The sequence below is a fragment of the Agelaius tricolor genome, unplaced genomic scaffold (assembly GCF_023055355.1).
Source record: "Agelaius tricolor isolate 1412-34295 unplaced genomic scaffold, bAgeTri1.0.p SCAF_1, whole genome shotgun sequence".
Classification (NCBI taxonomy): Eukaryota; Metazoa; Chordata; class Aves; order Passeriformes; family Icteridae; genus Agelaius; species Agelaius tricolor.
This window is the reverse complement of record NW_027269261.1, coordinates 106,393,066-106,409,313: the sequence shown is the minus strand read 5'-3', so window position 1 is coordinate 106,409,313 and position 16,248 is coordinate 106,393,066. Positions and strand designations below refer to the sequence as shown.

The window sequence follows — 16,248 nt, the reverse complement described above, 5'->3', positions numbered from 1 at the left end:
GCATGAATTTCTAACCTCCAATTTACCAGTCTCCTTTTTTCCCCATCCAATCTTCTTGTTTAATTTCTGTCATCATATGTCAGTTGAGAAAAAAAAAAAACCTAACTGAAGCAATACTCACAAAAGCTGAATTAAAACCTATTTTAAAGTTGCAGCTAAACATTTTTGAAAAACACTTGTAGGGGTTTTTTTTTCAGGTTTTTTTGTTTTATTTGCTGTGATTGCAGTTCAGCATCCAAGGAAATAAACCTTTGGAAAGTGTATATAGCTGTGGTAGTAGAAAGCAGTAGCCACAGGCTATATCCCCATTTCAAACACCTGCTTTAGTAACAATTTCTGTCAGAAAAATGAGGAAATAAATTCCTTTACCAGGATGCAGTTATAGCAGCAAAGCACTCCTGTATAGAAATGGAAAGTATTCTGAGAGCCAGGCAGGCACAAGTGCTGTCCTGGTCTGGTGGAGGTGAACATTGGCTGCCATCTGTGGCAAATCAGTGTTTCCCTATGGTAGAAGCAAGTTCAGTGATAGCAAACTTGGCTTAGCTGACTGCTCAAAGCTGCATGCAGTTCACCCATGGACCACTTATTAGTTTGTCTTTTTTAGCACCAACAGGTTTTACTTACTGCTTGATAGTTAGAATCATAGCCACCGTCATGCAGGGTTTCAAATTATGCAGAGTTGTATGCAAAGTATCCATACAGGAAATGGAATGGGTTTTTTCAGCAGTCATGGCATGTGGCTGTTATTGTATATTTTCAAATAGACAATATATTTGTTGAAATAATGTTTGTGTTTGTTGGAGCAGAACTGAAGTTCTCAACAGCATCTTTATTATGGTAAAGCTGAATGTTTTATAATCTGTAAGGCTGCTTTGAGCAATGGCTGTGTGTTCTCAGATCCCAAATGCTCCAGCAGGAGGTTTTACAGGCTCAGTTTGTATTTAGCAAGTCAGTTCAAGTTCTACCTGCTTTATTCCTCCCAGTTTGTAATTGAGGCAGGATAAGCAAATTCAGGCTTTCTGCACTCTGCAGTTCTTTTGTCAAAATTGTCTTCTAGAGAATGCCTTTGCCTTTGATAGATTTATATAATTGTATTACAAGTTGTGGCAGTTAACAATCATATTGATGACCTTGTTTTCATAGAATGCAGTTCACTTAGTGACACCAACTGGGCCATACAGACTGCTGTTTAAAGACACAAAAATACTTTTCTCTGTCAGCATAGAAAATATTGCTTGTAAAACTCTTAAGAAAGAGGATTACATTGTAGCTTGTTCTCTGATTTGAACAGAAATTTTAGGAGAAGGATTGGTTTGGCTGAAATGATTACATCATACAAGATTGATATCCAGCATATATTGTTCCTTTAGCATAGTAGTTAAAGGAAAAAAAAAGGACATAAGAGGATTACTGATCAGTCATTAATGAAGTATCTGACACTTGTATTTTCCTATTTGCATTTAGATTCTTTCTTTGTCTCATTTTCTTTTTATTTTTGTTCCTGATGGGGGTCTGTCTAGCTTCAGAAATTGAATTTTATATTAAATCTTGATGTTATGTGTTATCAGAGATGAACTTTTAAGAAATTGACTTCTCCTATTTAGAAATATTTAAGAAATAGGCCTCTCCTATTGCCTAATATTTACAAGATGTTTTATTTCACAGCTACTTAGGGAGGCTACCTGTAATGTTAGAAGAAATTGAAAAAGGATTTTTGCTACCAAAAGGCCTTAGAATTTGAAAAAAATTGAAAGCATTTGAAAAAAATTGTGTTTATATTTGGAAATTTCTCGTACAATAGGAAGGTTGCTTCTAGAGAACAAATGGTTGCACATTTTCTTCACCTCTGCAACTTAATAAATGTAAGACAGACATCAAAGCAAAGTATTAGAATTGATGTATGGGAAAATTGTCAATGTATGCACTTTTATTACTACTTTTTACTGGGGTAGTGCTCAAATTCAGCTTTCTTAATTTACAGTAGGCCACTGTCCTCTTTCCATGGAAGAGTCAAATCAGACATCACCAATTTGATTGGGTTGCCCACATTCCAATTTCCACTTCCACCTCCTTTCCTTTCTGTCATCCAGTGAAAAAGCGTAGCAAGCCAGCAGAGATTACCTGAACTACTTGTTTTCAGAAAGAGAAAATATCTCAAGTCTTTCACAGGGTGAGAAAACAGCTAAAATTCCTCTCACAATAGGCCTCTTAAATGTTTCTCCTGGCTGGATGTCACCATGCTTGCTTACAAAATGGGTGCATACATGTCTCTTGACAAAAGATTTTTAGGTACAAGTGATGCATACAGTATTAGGAAATTTTATCTTAAACATATTAAATCATTGAATGCACAGTATTTTGTAGGTTAAGGAGATTAATTTCAACTGCTTTATCATTCGCTTAAGGCAACAAGCAATTATAAACAGCATGATGTGTAGATAATAGATTATTTTTTCTTTTATATATGATTGTCTTAGTTTACTATATGCAGTCATATAAGATGCTAATTTTTAATACTTCTTTAGCTACAAGAATGCATGTTTGCTTTCTCCTGATTCACACAGAACAGATGGATGCTTGACTGCCTGCTAATCCACAGCTGGAATGGTTTCAGCGGTTTCCACGTTGCTGGGTTAGAGTGGCTTTTCTAGTGGACTGAGAGGGCAGCAAGAGAGGGATATCATTATTCATCAGTATCCCAGTGGGATCACTGCCAGCAGAGATTAATTTTTTCTGTTATGCTTGTAAAACAAGCTCAGGTGGAGTCTCTAATCCTCAGGGCACGGGTGGCAGATCAAGGAAGATGCTACAAAGCTAGTTAATTTTCAGATTCTAGGGGAAACAGAAGCTCTGTTAGATGTATAAATACATGATTGCAAATTTAAGTAGCTCAAATCCAAATGGGATCTTCCTAGACATCTGGTCCTGAAAATCTCTGTTTTCTTTGTCTTTTAAAAGAAGTTCTTGAAACTTTATGCCAGAGGCAAAATATCTTCAACTCTCTTAATCATCAGTTATCATTCCATTTTTTTTTTATACAGATCTTACAGTGTATTTTAGATTACTGTCTTTATTTATATGTAGGCAAGTGTAGGAACACTATCTGTGTAGGAACACTGAGTTTACAGTGTTTTCACAAATTTGTGTGCAAATATGACAACCACCAAGAAAAATTACCACTTACCATCAGAAAAGGATTAGATTTGCCTTGCATGGTACATCCTATTTTGGTAATGGCATGTCCTGTTAAGGTCCACTGTGGTACAAGGGCATTTTTCCCATGTTATTCTTGGTATCAGACCTGTTGTCATTTGTAACAGAAATATTGATGGAACTCAAATCAAGCATCCCAAAAAAATCACAAGTTGTCTATTTGTTTAATAGACTTCACATATTTTTCCTTTACTGACTTTTTTGTTTCCTCAGTAATGACCCTTCTTTCTCACCCTTGTAATTACCAGTGATTTCCATCCATGTAGTTCCTTGTAGCTCTTGAGTTGTTCAAAACATTGGGTTAGATTTTCAGGCAATGTTAATTCACATAGTTACACTGAAATGAATGGAGATGTGCCAGTTTTTATCAGCAGGGAACTACCCTTATTGAAATTTACTTGCAACAGCTGTCATTTCCTCTTAGAGTTGTGGGTTTTTATTATTATATTAAACTATTTTCATTTTAAAGTGCTCAGAGTGAGACCAGTAGCATTGGCTTGCTGAAAAAACATTGTGCATGTAGGCACCTTCCAAGTTTCCCATATATTTCTGCCAGTTTGTATTGTTCTTCTGTTATTCTGGGCTTGAGCCTCTCTTGAGCACAGGCTGCTACTCATTTCACCACATGATGACAGGTATTCACGCCTGTGAACTTTTTATTCCCTTTTGTCTCTGGTCACAGAGTAGTCTAGATCCGGAATTTAATCCAGTACAAAAATGCAGCAGTGTGCATTTGTGGCTCCCCACTAGGGGACCTGCCACAGGTCAGCAGATTTGAAATCTGGTTTTCAGCACACAGAGCTTTTCCAGCTTGCCATTAACATATACAGTAAGGAGGGGCCCCATTGCACATAAAGAATTAGTAGCGCTTACTCCTGTGTCCGTGCGGAGTGGCATTAACTTAATGCAGGGATCTGTTAACTTCTTCCCTGGGTCTGGGCTCTGCACTGAAAGATCCCAATGCAGGATCAAAGCCAAAGATGGAAAATGACTGATCGCTTTCCCAGGGAAAGCTGGGTGCCAGCATTTGCTATTCCAGTTTTTATTGCTATCATCATCTCAGTCAGCAGTTGGGCCAGCTGATGCAGCCAAGCTCAGTTTCAAAATGCAGACATCCAAATGGATCTGAAGTGGAGTTCTCGTGACAATGAGACTTTTGAATGTATATTCAGAGAGATTTTCCCAGTTTCCTGTGAGCAGATTACTGAGTTCATGCACTGAGAAGCTGTTCTGTAGTAGTGCAATACAATTTGTTTCAGTACAACCAAAACCAGTCAATTTTAAATCTTTTCTATAATATGACTTGAGATTACAGGGAAAGTAAGCTGTGGCTCACTGCCCTATCTAGGTTTTAAGATGAAAAAAATAGAGCATGATAACACATTCAAAATGTGCAGGTTTGAAGCATTCTCATGAGAAATAATCAGAAAAATCAGGCATTTTGGAGAGGCAAAAACTCTAATATACCATTTACAGCAATAAAATGTAGTAATTCTCTCACATTATGAAAATTCACTTTATAAATGGAATTTTTACCATTCCATTTATATTTATTTGCTGTGGTCAAAGTATCTTATTCTAGGTGAATAATGTGTATTCAGTACCAGATGTTTGTTCTTTTTTTTGTCCTAATTTAGTCTTCTTCTGCATTTATTTTTTCATAAACTGTGCAAGTATTACAGGAATACTTGTAAGCAATAATTTAACTTAAAAACCTAAGAGCGAACTAAGGCCACATCTATGAAAGTTGTACAGGCTTAATACTATGAAAGTACCTATACATTCAAGGAAAATGTATTTTTGGGACTGGTTTTATTAGGACTGGCCAGAAAAAGTAGGACTGAATTATGACTGTGATCATAACCTTTATGAAATAAGGAATGTGAGAAGTAGAACTTAAAATCATGAATTCATTCCTTGTTGTAATGTTTTAGTAAAGTATGTAACTTAAATAGGAAAATTTCCTGAACTAAAATGGCTCTATAAGGATATTTTTAACATTAGTAAGAAAATTACAGTGATTGTATTATCTATTACTGCATCTTCCCCTACACTGAAACTCAGCTTCTCTAATATGCTTAGGAAGCTAGAGAAAAAAAAAAAAAAAGGAAAATCAACTTTCAAGTTAGTATAGAAGTCCTAAGAGCTTCTTTCCCATGTCAAATCATGGTTACTTTATAATAATCCTCCCCCTCCTATATGTTAGCATGCTTGCATATTCTTTTATCAACTCCATGCTGAAGCAGAGGTCTGTAATTTAACTTTGTAGTTTAGAAGTTCCCAGATCTGCCAGGTCACCCTCTGCTACTGGTAGCTAATATTGCTGACCTCCTATTGCTCTGTGAGCAGTGGCAAAGGTCTTTCAGACTCCTGACCCCTGGTCATCAGGAATGTCATCTGTAGTTTGTAGTTTGGATGTTTTAAGTAAGAGGTGAACTTGTGAAATCTAAACCCTTTAGGGTGTTTTTAAGTGATCACTCAACTGTTTCATTGCCCTAGGTTGTGCTTTTTATGATGTCTGTAATTGTAAAATTTGTGGTGTTTATCATACACAGCTATTTAAAAGCAAAAATCAAGCACTTGTCTATTTAAAGTATGAGAATACAATTAATATATTGCATATTAACATAATAATAGATTAATTAATAATTAATTTTTCTGACCGCTAACATGAGGACTAAGAATTGTAAGAACTTCTAACTTTTATGTTCTTATAAAATATGTTTGTGGGTCTCCTGATGGAAATGGGCCCATTTTAAATCATGAAGGATAGTTAAAAATTAATGTTTAAAATATAACAGATTTGCATAATTGCATGTTGATGGGTTTTACAACTTTGTCTCTTTAACTTCTCTTGTCCAGCTGGAAATTTCCAGTGTTTGTTCTGTTGAGTCTTAAATCTAGAGACAGAGCCCAGAGTAGCCCAGCCTCACTGTTTTGCTCTTACCCAGTTAATTGGGTTAATGTTACACTTTGAATTCATACCTTTTTTTTTTTAATGTATATCTATTATCTCTAAAAGTGCATTAAACACTAATTGAATAAATTTTTTTTAAAGTTTCTATTTATTTTAGAAGATACCGAGCAGGTCTTTTTCCTTGGACAATGCTCTCCATTAAATGAATCTGTTTCCCTCCTTTTCCAGAGGGTGAAGAGTGGTCTGATGGGGTGCTTAAAAAGTGACTGGAGCATTTTCCTATAACCTGAGCTGGAGTGGAGGGTGAGGGCAGAGAGAGCCCAAGAGGGGACCCCCTTTCCCCAGGCAGGGACAGCTGGTGCCAAAGGCTGTGGCTCAGGGCTGGCACAGGGCTCTGCCTCCTGCCTTTCCTCCCTGACAGCCACCAGCCCTGGAAAGGGAGCCATGGGAAGGCCCCAGGGGGAAGGAACTGCACTGCAGGGCTGGCTCTAAAATGCTGGATGCAGTTTGATGGCACTGCCACATACGCATGTAGTTTATGGGGAGATGGTGCACAATATATGAAGACAAGGATTTTCTTTGTAAACATGGTGTCTGTGATGAGTGACAGTATCATGTAGCAAATATGTTTTAATCTTGCCTGAAAAGGGTTGTTGTCTTCTTTTGAACCATGTTTGCCAATTTTTAAGATCCCTACAAAGCCTCAGCCTGCTCTGTAGTTTAGCAGAGGCTGCCAGCCTGCCCTGAAAATCTGGAGCATTTCTTCTGAAAATTTTGTCTTAAAAGTTTATTTTTACATGCATAAAACAGAGTGAACTGGCAGAAATGAATTTTCTTTCCCTTTTAGTCTATAATATGAATTTTGAAAACACATGTCGTGTTTGTTCTTGAAACTTATAACTAGTAACATATGGTTGTAAGTGTCTTTTAACTGGAATATTGTCAGAGACCTTTTATATCTAAGAGTAAAAAAAAACACCCAAGCATTTGGAAGTTTAAATTATGTCCCATAAAACTGAGACCAAAATGCATGCATTCAGAGGCTACCAATAAATTCCTTAAAATAGGAGTTTATAATGGCATCACTTACAAAGATAAACTTTTCAGAGCAGTAATTCTAGCAAGTACTTCTCTGATTCTGTTTCTGAATCTACATTACTTTCTTGTATGAGCTGAAAAACCACTTATAAGTTAGGTTTCGTTTTGGTTTTTTAGATTTTTTCCCTCTTTTTTAAAGCACGTTTCCTTACTTTTATTGGTTTTCTGAATATAAATGTAAGCTTGATTATCTTCTAGCTGCCAGTCAGGATACATCTGTGTAAATGTAATGTTTTTTCTTATAAATGAAACTCACACTCAAAAATGTGACAATAAAATATACTGTAGATCTGTTGGTTAATTTAAATAATGTTCACAGTATACACTTGTGCCACTCCTTTGTCACATAATATGGTCTTTTTCTCTTGGGAAAATCATGGGCAAAGGAAGATTAGCTTGAGAGCTTTAGTTAACCAATTTCTTAAGTTTTCCTTATGATGTAGGTAACAGGATCAAATGAGATTTCTGTCAGCACATGAGTGGAGATACATATGTGTATATATATAAAATTGGAACTAATTTCAAATGGTTTTTACAGAAGCTCAAGTATCCTCAAAGTAAAATTTAGAATTTTTGAATCCTTTAAAAGTCAGATGTTACCTAGCTATTCCAAATGATCAATCCTTGGTCTATTTTGCCCATGCTTCTTTTCTCTATCCTATGTTAGAGGTTAAGTAGGTATCACCTAAATGAGGACAAGTACAGGCTGATTCAAATTTTGTATTCCAGCATCTTCCTGTACAGTGTGGCATAATGTGGCAGGCCTGGATGCTGCACTAGAGTACTGTATCACTTTGTGCAATGGATCAAAAGACAAAAGCCAATTATAATATTACTTTTGAGCTTATATTCACGTATCCAGTTTTCCAAAGATCAAAATGTGCTGTTTTCACTTGGGAAAATAAGTTGGACATTGGCATGCCATTTTACTTCTGGTAGCAGAGAACTAAAATTCATAATGCATTATTAGTATTAATTGCAGAACAGTTATAAAAAATCACCCACATTTATTTATTTATTGTAGCTTATTAATTCTATTCAAGTATTAATGATATTCAAATATCATTTTTGCAGTACTTCAGCATATACTTAGACTATTAGAGAAGCTTATTTAATTTAAATCAAGTTTCAGGTAAAGAGAATGGAATTACTGAACTAGCTAAAAATGATCCTTGTCTTTTCTCTTTTTTTATGTTAGTATTTAATTTTAGCACTAGTTTGCTGCAGTATTTTTTATACTTTAGTTTAAAAACTGTTTATTTTATACCAAAATGTTCTAAGAATTCCTTTGTCTTGATTCTTTTGACATCAGAAACTTGAAGGAGAGGAAAATATGTTGCAAGTTTATTAAAGTTGAAAATATAGTGAGAACCTAAAAAATGGTTGGGTTCACAGTATCTATATAAAGGAAAGGAACATACAGACAGTCAATTCTAAGGCAGTTTCAATAACATTGCTAAAGAAAAGACTGCTGGTTCAGCTCTGGAATGTGAGAAACTATTTTTGGTTTGGTTTAGACCCTCATTGTTACAAATTAATCAACTGCTCTTTAAAGTCTAGAACTCATTAACTTTATAAGTTTTACTGTTCCCATGACTGAGCTTCACTTAAAATATTCAAGTTTGTTTTAGTAGCTTGTGGACCACAGACAGAAATGGAATTTCTGTCCACAAGTATCCTCTCCTGTAGACAAAGTGGCCAGATGTACTTACTCAAGATTTAAAATATTTTAGAAGATCTAAATGTGGTATAAGTTTATAGCTCAGCTCTCATTATAAATCAGTATTTTCAGCCAAATTTCCACTTTTTGTAGGTAGAAAGAAAATCTGGTGGGGGTTTAACCCTGTGGACCCTGTGGAGCACAGTACTCACATTGTTGGATACCTTATTTAAATTTTAGTTTGGTCTGGCTCCTCAAATGTCTGATAGTACCACAAAAGATATCTTTTAAAATAGTATGAGTTGTTTCCTTTTAGGGCTATTCTAACAGCTCAAATAAAGGGTGATGGTAGCTGTGTATTTGGAGCATGATGTTGTAGACAGGACTTTAGGATGATTCTGTGGCTGCTGTTATGCAGGAAACAGAATTCAATTACCAGAATAGCCCTTTGGCCTTGTAAAATGTAACTGTTGAGATTATGCAGGTCTGTGTGTGACATTTCTCACTGGCAGTGCAAGTTACTGTCTCCTATACGAGCACCTTGTGTCACATGCAGGTTGAAATGTAAGTCTGAGATGACTCCTGCACCCTTGAAATAATGCAGCAGTCTCTAATGCCCAAAAGGAGACATTATTGGGAAAGTCCATCACAGAAATGTAGGAGAGAGAGATGTGACATGACTACCAAATGCATAATTGTAGAATCTGTAGCTAAAATTCTGGTTATCTCCTGGTATACACCAAGTTATGCTTAACTGTGTAGGTGCTTGTAAACCTATTGTACATGGCCTGCAACAGCTCTGGTTTAAGAGGAGAAGAAGGGAAAGTGAAAAATGCACAGAAGTGCTTTGTGGTTTAACTATGAAGCTTGTATTAAGTTTCTTGACTTTAGAATGAAGATTAATGACTGATATGTGGCTTGATCTGTTTCTTCACCCATGGAAACAAGAACGGCGTTCAGATATGATGTACTAAAACAATATATATTATATGCTGTGTGGAATAGTTGAAGCTACAGCCTTTACAGAACAGATTGAGATTTGCAATGAAAAGGAAAACTAAAATGAAAAAATATTGAGTGAACAGCAGGGCCTATTTGAGGTGATTACAAAGGATGTTTCTTTATTCTGTCTTTTCTTATGCAACCTGAAAACAGTAGCAGGGGGTTACAAGCAGAGTTCATCACAAAGTTGTCAATCACTGTCATTTAACGTTTTGCAATGGAAGATGTCTTTATTCAAGGACAGCTGGGCAAATCAGAGAAACAGATTTGCAGTTAGTAGTCTGTCCAGCCTACACTAAGCAAACAAGAACAGGGCAGACATACCGGCCTCTCACATAAAAATATAATGGACTCTGCTGACCTCGGTGCCCTCCATTCAGCTTCATTCTCAGTTGTATAAAAGCTTCACTACCCATTCTCAATTTCCTTTAATTACCTACATGATGCAGATAAGAAAATGAACCTCACTTACTTACAGTCAATGATCACAAACAGGAAATTAAGTAGGCAAGTTGTTTAAAATAAGAGGAGTGTTTTGGATGTAAATAAAACATGTGCTGGAGAAGTATTAGGGAAAATGCATTTTCAGGGGTACCAGTTGGTCTGGACTGACTTGGCTGATCCTCCTTCTTTCTGCTACTTTAAACTGCAAAGCAAAACTAAGTAAAAAATCTCCTTGGTAAATATTCTTTAAAATATCTTTGAAGGAGAAGCCAGTTAAATAAAAAGAGTGAAGCAAACATGCAGCCTTCTATAGGGCTTAAAAAGATTGTGACCTTAGGTTCAGAGAATAAATGACCACAGTTTTCACAAGAGATCTAGCAGAGACATCCAGGATTAAGCAGCAGTTGTCTTTATTCAGTCTTCACTTCTATTCTGCAGTTGAGATATGAAATAAGTTAATGACATTCTGATTTTCTTTCCAAACCTTTAATTGTCTAATGGTTACCATTCCTTTTACATTGATATCACAGTTTAGACATAGTTTCTTTGCATCATTAAAAAAAAATAGAAAATTTTGTGCTGTCACTTGTCAAGGAGTAAAACCAGCTATCTAACTGCTTTTAGGAATTGTCAGAAAAGATTCTATGTCTTAGGATATTAATGAGGGGATATGGTTCTTTGTAAGTCAATTAGGTACTTCAATTAGGTGTTCTAAAATTGCCATTTTTCTTTTCCTCACTCTTCACTGGTTACTGTTGTGAATATTTCATTAATATGGATTTGCAGGAAGTCTGATGAAATTGAAGACTAAAGTGCAAAATACTGATTCTATAGTTTAAGAGGAATATAAAACCCTGAACACTTTAAATTAATGGTCTCTGCTAAGCCTGTAGTTTCAAAGCCATTGCCCTTCAGGCTCCCCAAATGACTTTTTATTTTATGACAAAAGAAATACGCTCTCATAAATTACAGATGGAAAAGGCATCACATATTATAAAACTCTTACCTTACTTGCAAGTTTTATAATTCAGAAAGATAGTTCTCACTCCAAGAGATATGTACACATGTACATGCACAAGACGACTTTGTGGAGGGAAAGATTGCAGATTAAGTCACAAAACTGATTCTTCTGCCTAAATTATCATTCTTAGGATGTTTCTGTTGAACCTTTATTCAAAAGCAGTGGATTTCCCAAGAGGAGAATTGGCATCTCTGCCTGGGATACCAAAACAGTTGTACTTTCTCCTCTCAGCCACTATGATGTTGCTACTTATAACTGCATTTAGCTTACATGTTGGTGGGCAGCTCCTTTTTGCAACAGTGAGAAAGTTCTTACACAGCTTTCATTTTGGAATGAATAGCATTAGTACCACTCTGGAACACAGAGAATGTTTTCACCACCTGCTTAAAATTTTGCCCTTTTTTTTGATCACTCATCATCAGTTGCTTAGACACTGACTGCTCAAAATATTGAAAAAATATTTGAAAAGAAGCATATAAGAGCTATTCCAAAGCTACTGGGTTTTGAATACTAAGAGAAAAACTCAAAACCTGAAAATTGAAAATATGAGGTTTTGACTCCTTTATAGCTAACGTTAAAATGGTTTTGTGACCCAATGAGGTAGGATACCTGTGGGTCATCTTCTACTACTGAATCCATCCAATGAATATATTTATTTCATTGCATTTATTTTCCCCTTCTCTAATGTTAGTATCAGCTATGTGGAAGGAAAAATATTTAAAATCTATAAGTGTGTCAATATTTGAAAATATTATATTAGTTATTGTTTTCCCATGTGTGATTTTGATAAATAAGTACACTTTCTAAATATTTAAATGCTAGTATTTTGTGTTGAAATCTAACTGTAGTAAATTAAATGCATATAGTTTGAATGCCTCAGTAAGCAGTAATAGTTATTCTGAAGTTAATTACAATGATTAATTTTTATTTTTATTTTTTTTAAAGAATGCTGACGAGTACACAGATCTGCCTGTGAGACACAATGAAGATCAGATGAACAGCGAGCTGGCCAAACACCTTCCAATCGAAGTCAATCCCCATTCATTTGACAGTTCACACACAAAAACACACCTCTTGCTGCAAGCCCACTTCAGTCATGCCATGCTGCCTTGCCCAGATTATGCAACTGATACAAAGACGGTGCTGGACCAAGCAATCAGAATATGCCAGGTATCGTGATGCACTTCAGTATATAACTGTTTATTGTTAGTGTTCTCATGTTTTCAATATAGAAGAATCTGAAGATTTCTTGCAATCTTGTGGAAAGCTGGTACCACACAATATTATAACACCTTGTTTAGGGAGGACCTGGATGCCCAAAATGGTTTCCACTTTACAGAACTGGAGGTGAACAAACTTAGAGTGAAAGACAGTCATGCTCTGACTGAAGGCATCTACTGCCATATGACAGCCTCTGCTTTCTTTGCAACAACTTTTTATCTCTGTATTGTGGAATGTTGTATGAGAATCATTCTGGAATGGCTGTGGTCCCTGCAGATTGTTATGTTGATACCCAAGAACCTGTCTCCCCCAGGTACTTCTACTTTTCTAGCACCCAAAAGCACTATAGTCACTCCCAAGCACAAATATAATGTGTTTTGAAATCTGATTCAGGGTGAGGTGCAGAGGTTTTCCCTAAGCTCCTCTAGCTAGTGTAAAGACACATCTTTTATGTCCAATGATCACAGAGTCAAAGAGCACATTTTTAAACGCAGATTTTAAACTCACCCTGGAGACTTGTGAGTTTTTACAGTTGTACTGCAGTTGCAGCCCACAGAAACTAAACTGACCATGGAGAGTACTGATAACAAGCAATCACATGCACAGCTGCCACCTCAAAAGAATTTTAAAGCAGCAGTTGGAGTTTGGGATAGAGTGCTGCCATATCTGAAAAGCTCAGTTACAGATACAGCAGGAAAGGTGAGCTCTAGCTGTCACAGGAAATAACTGCCCCTCTGAGTCTCCCAGGAGGAATTCTGCTCTTTAGCAGAACTGCACAAGGACTCATTCACAGGTTCTTGAAGATGAGGCAGCCTTCAACAAACTGCTGTTTTTATGTTTCTGAGTTTAATATCTGTAAAATAGAGCCAGTACTTCTTTCTTCCTACAGTTTTTGTTTGCTCAAATGTTAATATCCTCAGTGATCTGTTTGTCAACTACCAGACAGAAGCTTTGCTCTTGTTTGAAGCCTGTTGGCGATATGGTAACTGCAAACATCATTGTGTCAAGCCTGGCAGTTTGTAAAACTGCTCTATGAGAAACAATTAATCAGTGCTCTAGACAGAGAAAATACTGTATGCAGTTCAGTCCAGCAATTTGGGTAAGGCTCAAACTAATACTAATAACAACAAGCTTAAAATACTAATATCAAATTAAGCAAAACTGAAATTAGGGAATGTAAGAAGCAAATAACATCACAGACATTACTGCTACACGGTCCTAATCTTGGTAACCAGCTGTGCTTGGATGCTAGTCTTTTTCAAATATTTCAAATCAATAAAATCATGGTGCTGAAAATGTAGAAACAGCTATGCCATATATTCAGTTATTAACAGAGAAAAGCATCACTTGCTTAGGTGAGAAAATTCAGATTTGTTTCAAAGAAACCACATACTTAAAGTTCATTTAGATGTTTGTGGAGTAAGCATTAGGGAGTTAATTACATTATTTGGGGAAAATTTAAATTGAATACTATTTTCTGTAATTATTTTGTTCTGTTTTGCTAAGAATTTTTTTTTTAATCCTGCTACTGCATCATATGTATCTCAGAAACAGTAGTCACTTAGAAAAAAAAAAAAATCCAAAATATTCAACAGTTCCTTTAAACTGAAGTAGAGTTCAGAAAAATGCCATTCCATATTATGCCTTGGCACTCCAACCTTCAGTTAACTACTATGTCATGTTATATATACAGTCATCTTAAAAAAAAAGGCAAAAAAAAAAAAAAGAAAAACATGCAAGCACTTTTGTATTTTAAAGTTGGCACATGGTTTACATCTCTCGGGAGATTATTGGTTCCATCTTATTAGTCACGCTTTCCAAAGGGAGGTTAAAGTTCCCAGAATCTAAGCAATAGACAGGGTTACACTTTCAATACTGGTTGTTACCTTTTTCCTTAGCACTGACCTGCTGATGAACTCTGGGTCAGCAGAGGTAGAAAAAAAAAATGTTAGTTATGAGAAAAGGAAGTGAAGCCTGGGAGGATGCACTGACGAGCAGATTCAGTGGGTGCTGTTCCCTGTGTGTGAGCACGCGCTCGCGATCGTCAGGCATTAAACACAGCAGTGGGGCGGGAATTGGTTTTTGAGTTACGTTGAATTTTTATTTTTTACTTATAAATTATTTTAGTGTTGAGGTTGTATAGCTAACCTTCAGATTGTGACCTGAACATAATTGTGACCTGAACATTCTTTTTGCTGGTGGGTACATGAATAACAGATTTGTCATATCAGCATTACTTTTCTGTTACAAGAAAGAAAGATCTTTCAAAGAGCTTTTATAGGTGGTTATACAGCAAGCCTTTATCCCAGGTCCCCTGCAGTGCAGATTTGCCATCTCTAGCCATGATATGTAAGCAAGCCTCTTTCCATCACAGACTATTAAACTTCTCCAATCTTCCGTGGTGTCCTTCACCTGAATCAGCCTTCCCTCCCATGACTCCTTTCCTATCCCACATGTTTCATTCTCCCTTCCATTCCTCCAACATCTTCTGGGTTTTTTCATTGCTAGTGGCTTCAGGCTGAGTATTGTTACTGGTCCAGCAGAAAACCATGTTAAGAGCATTACATAGGTAAATGTAGCTGCTGGATTCCAGGTAAGATTCCACTATACTGTAATGAAAAAATTATGAAACAACTCTTAAATCATTTTTCCTTGGATGTCTTAAAAGTTTTGGCTCTACATTAGAATTCTCTTGTTTATAATTATGGCAAAATATTCAAGTCTTTAGCACTTAACAGAATTTGAGGACTTACATTGCTGGCTTAATAGGGGAATATAATTTTTAGCATAAAGAAAAAGGAAGTATATTTTGTTACAGTTTTCCTATGGTTAGCCTTTGTTAGCTATAGGTGGAGTTCATTATAGCAAGATAAAATTTAGTATTTATATACCATGGATGAAATGCAGAATTTTTTCCTTTTATTGCAGAAATATGGGGAATAGCAGTATGTAGCCTTTTGGAATGTGAATGCCTATCTGCTCCCTCTCCCACCTCTGTAATGAATGGCCACTGAGGCATTGACTAGGCTAAAGACCCCTTCTCTACACTGAAAACCTCAAGTTAAAATCTAGTTTGTTATCAGTGACAGGCTCTCACAGATAAAGTGCAGGAGGTTCCCATGGCTCAAAAAACCTGCCTCAGCTTCCTGTGTGACCTTGGCCATTTCATTTAATTTTTATTTACTTCAGATACCATTAGTACAGTTACAATAGACAATATATTCTCTTCAAGCCTAGCACTCTCTGTTATTTTTACTGAGAAAAGCTAGAGGTGTCATTAAGATGGTGCTGAACACCCCAGTAGCTTCTCAAAATCAAACATTTCTCCATTTCTTTTAGGAGAATGTACATTAAATAATAAAAATTCTAATGAAAATATTTCTCTAACATTTTTATAAGATACAATTATTATTGTAAAGACTATACTTCACCTTTTTTTCCTATCTTATTTAAGAATACATGAAACTAAATCTAATCTCTTTTCTGCTTCCTTTGCCAAGCCTTATATTTTGTGATTGTGTATTCAGCGATCAGTTCTTATTCTGCTGTTCCAAGACTATTGCCTATATTTGCATTAATTGAAATGGATAATTGAGGCAGTAATACCATCACTCTCAGATTCAGCAGGGCAGTCTCTTCTCAGAAATAATGTGACAGTTGTTGGCTTTGCAT

The 16,248-nt window shown here is 36.0% G+C and overlaps 1 protein-coding gene across 1 annotated transcript in view; it reads left to right on the top strand.

Annotated features, from left to right (window-relative positions):
* The window catches only part of ASCC3 (activating signal cointegrator 1 complex subunit 3), a 250,900-nt gene that overhangs the window by 216,637 nt on the left and 18,015 nt on the right, over positions 1-16,248 (top strand). Inside the window, exon 37 of the mRNA XM_071446475.1 lies at positions 12,301-12,525. Within this exon, the coding sequence (XP_071302576.1) occupies positions 12,301-12,525 (225 nt within the window). The remainder of the gene's footprint in view (positions 1-12,300; positions 12,526-16,248) is intronic.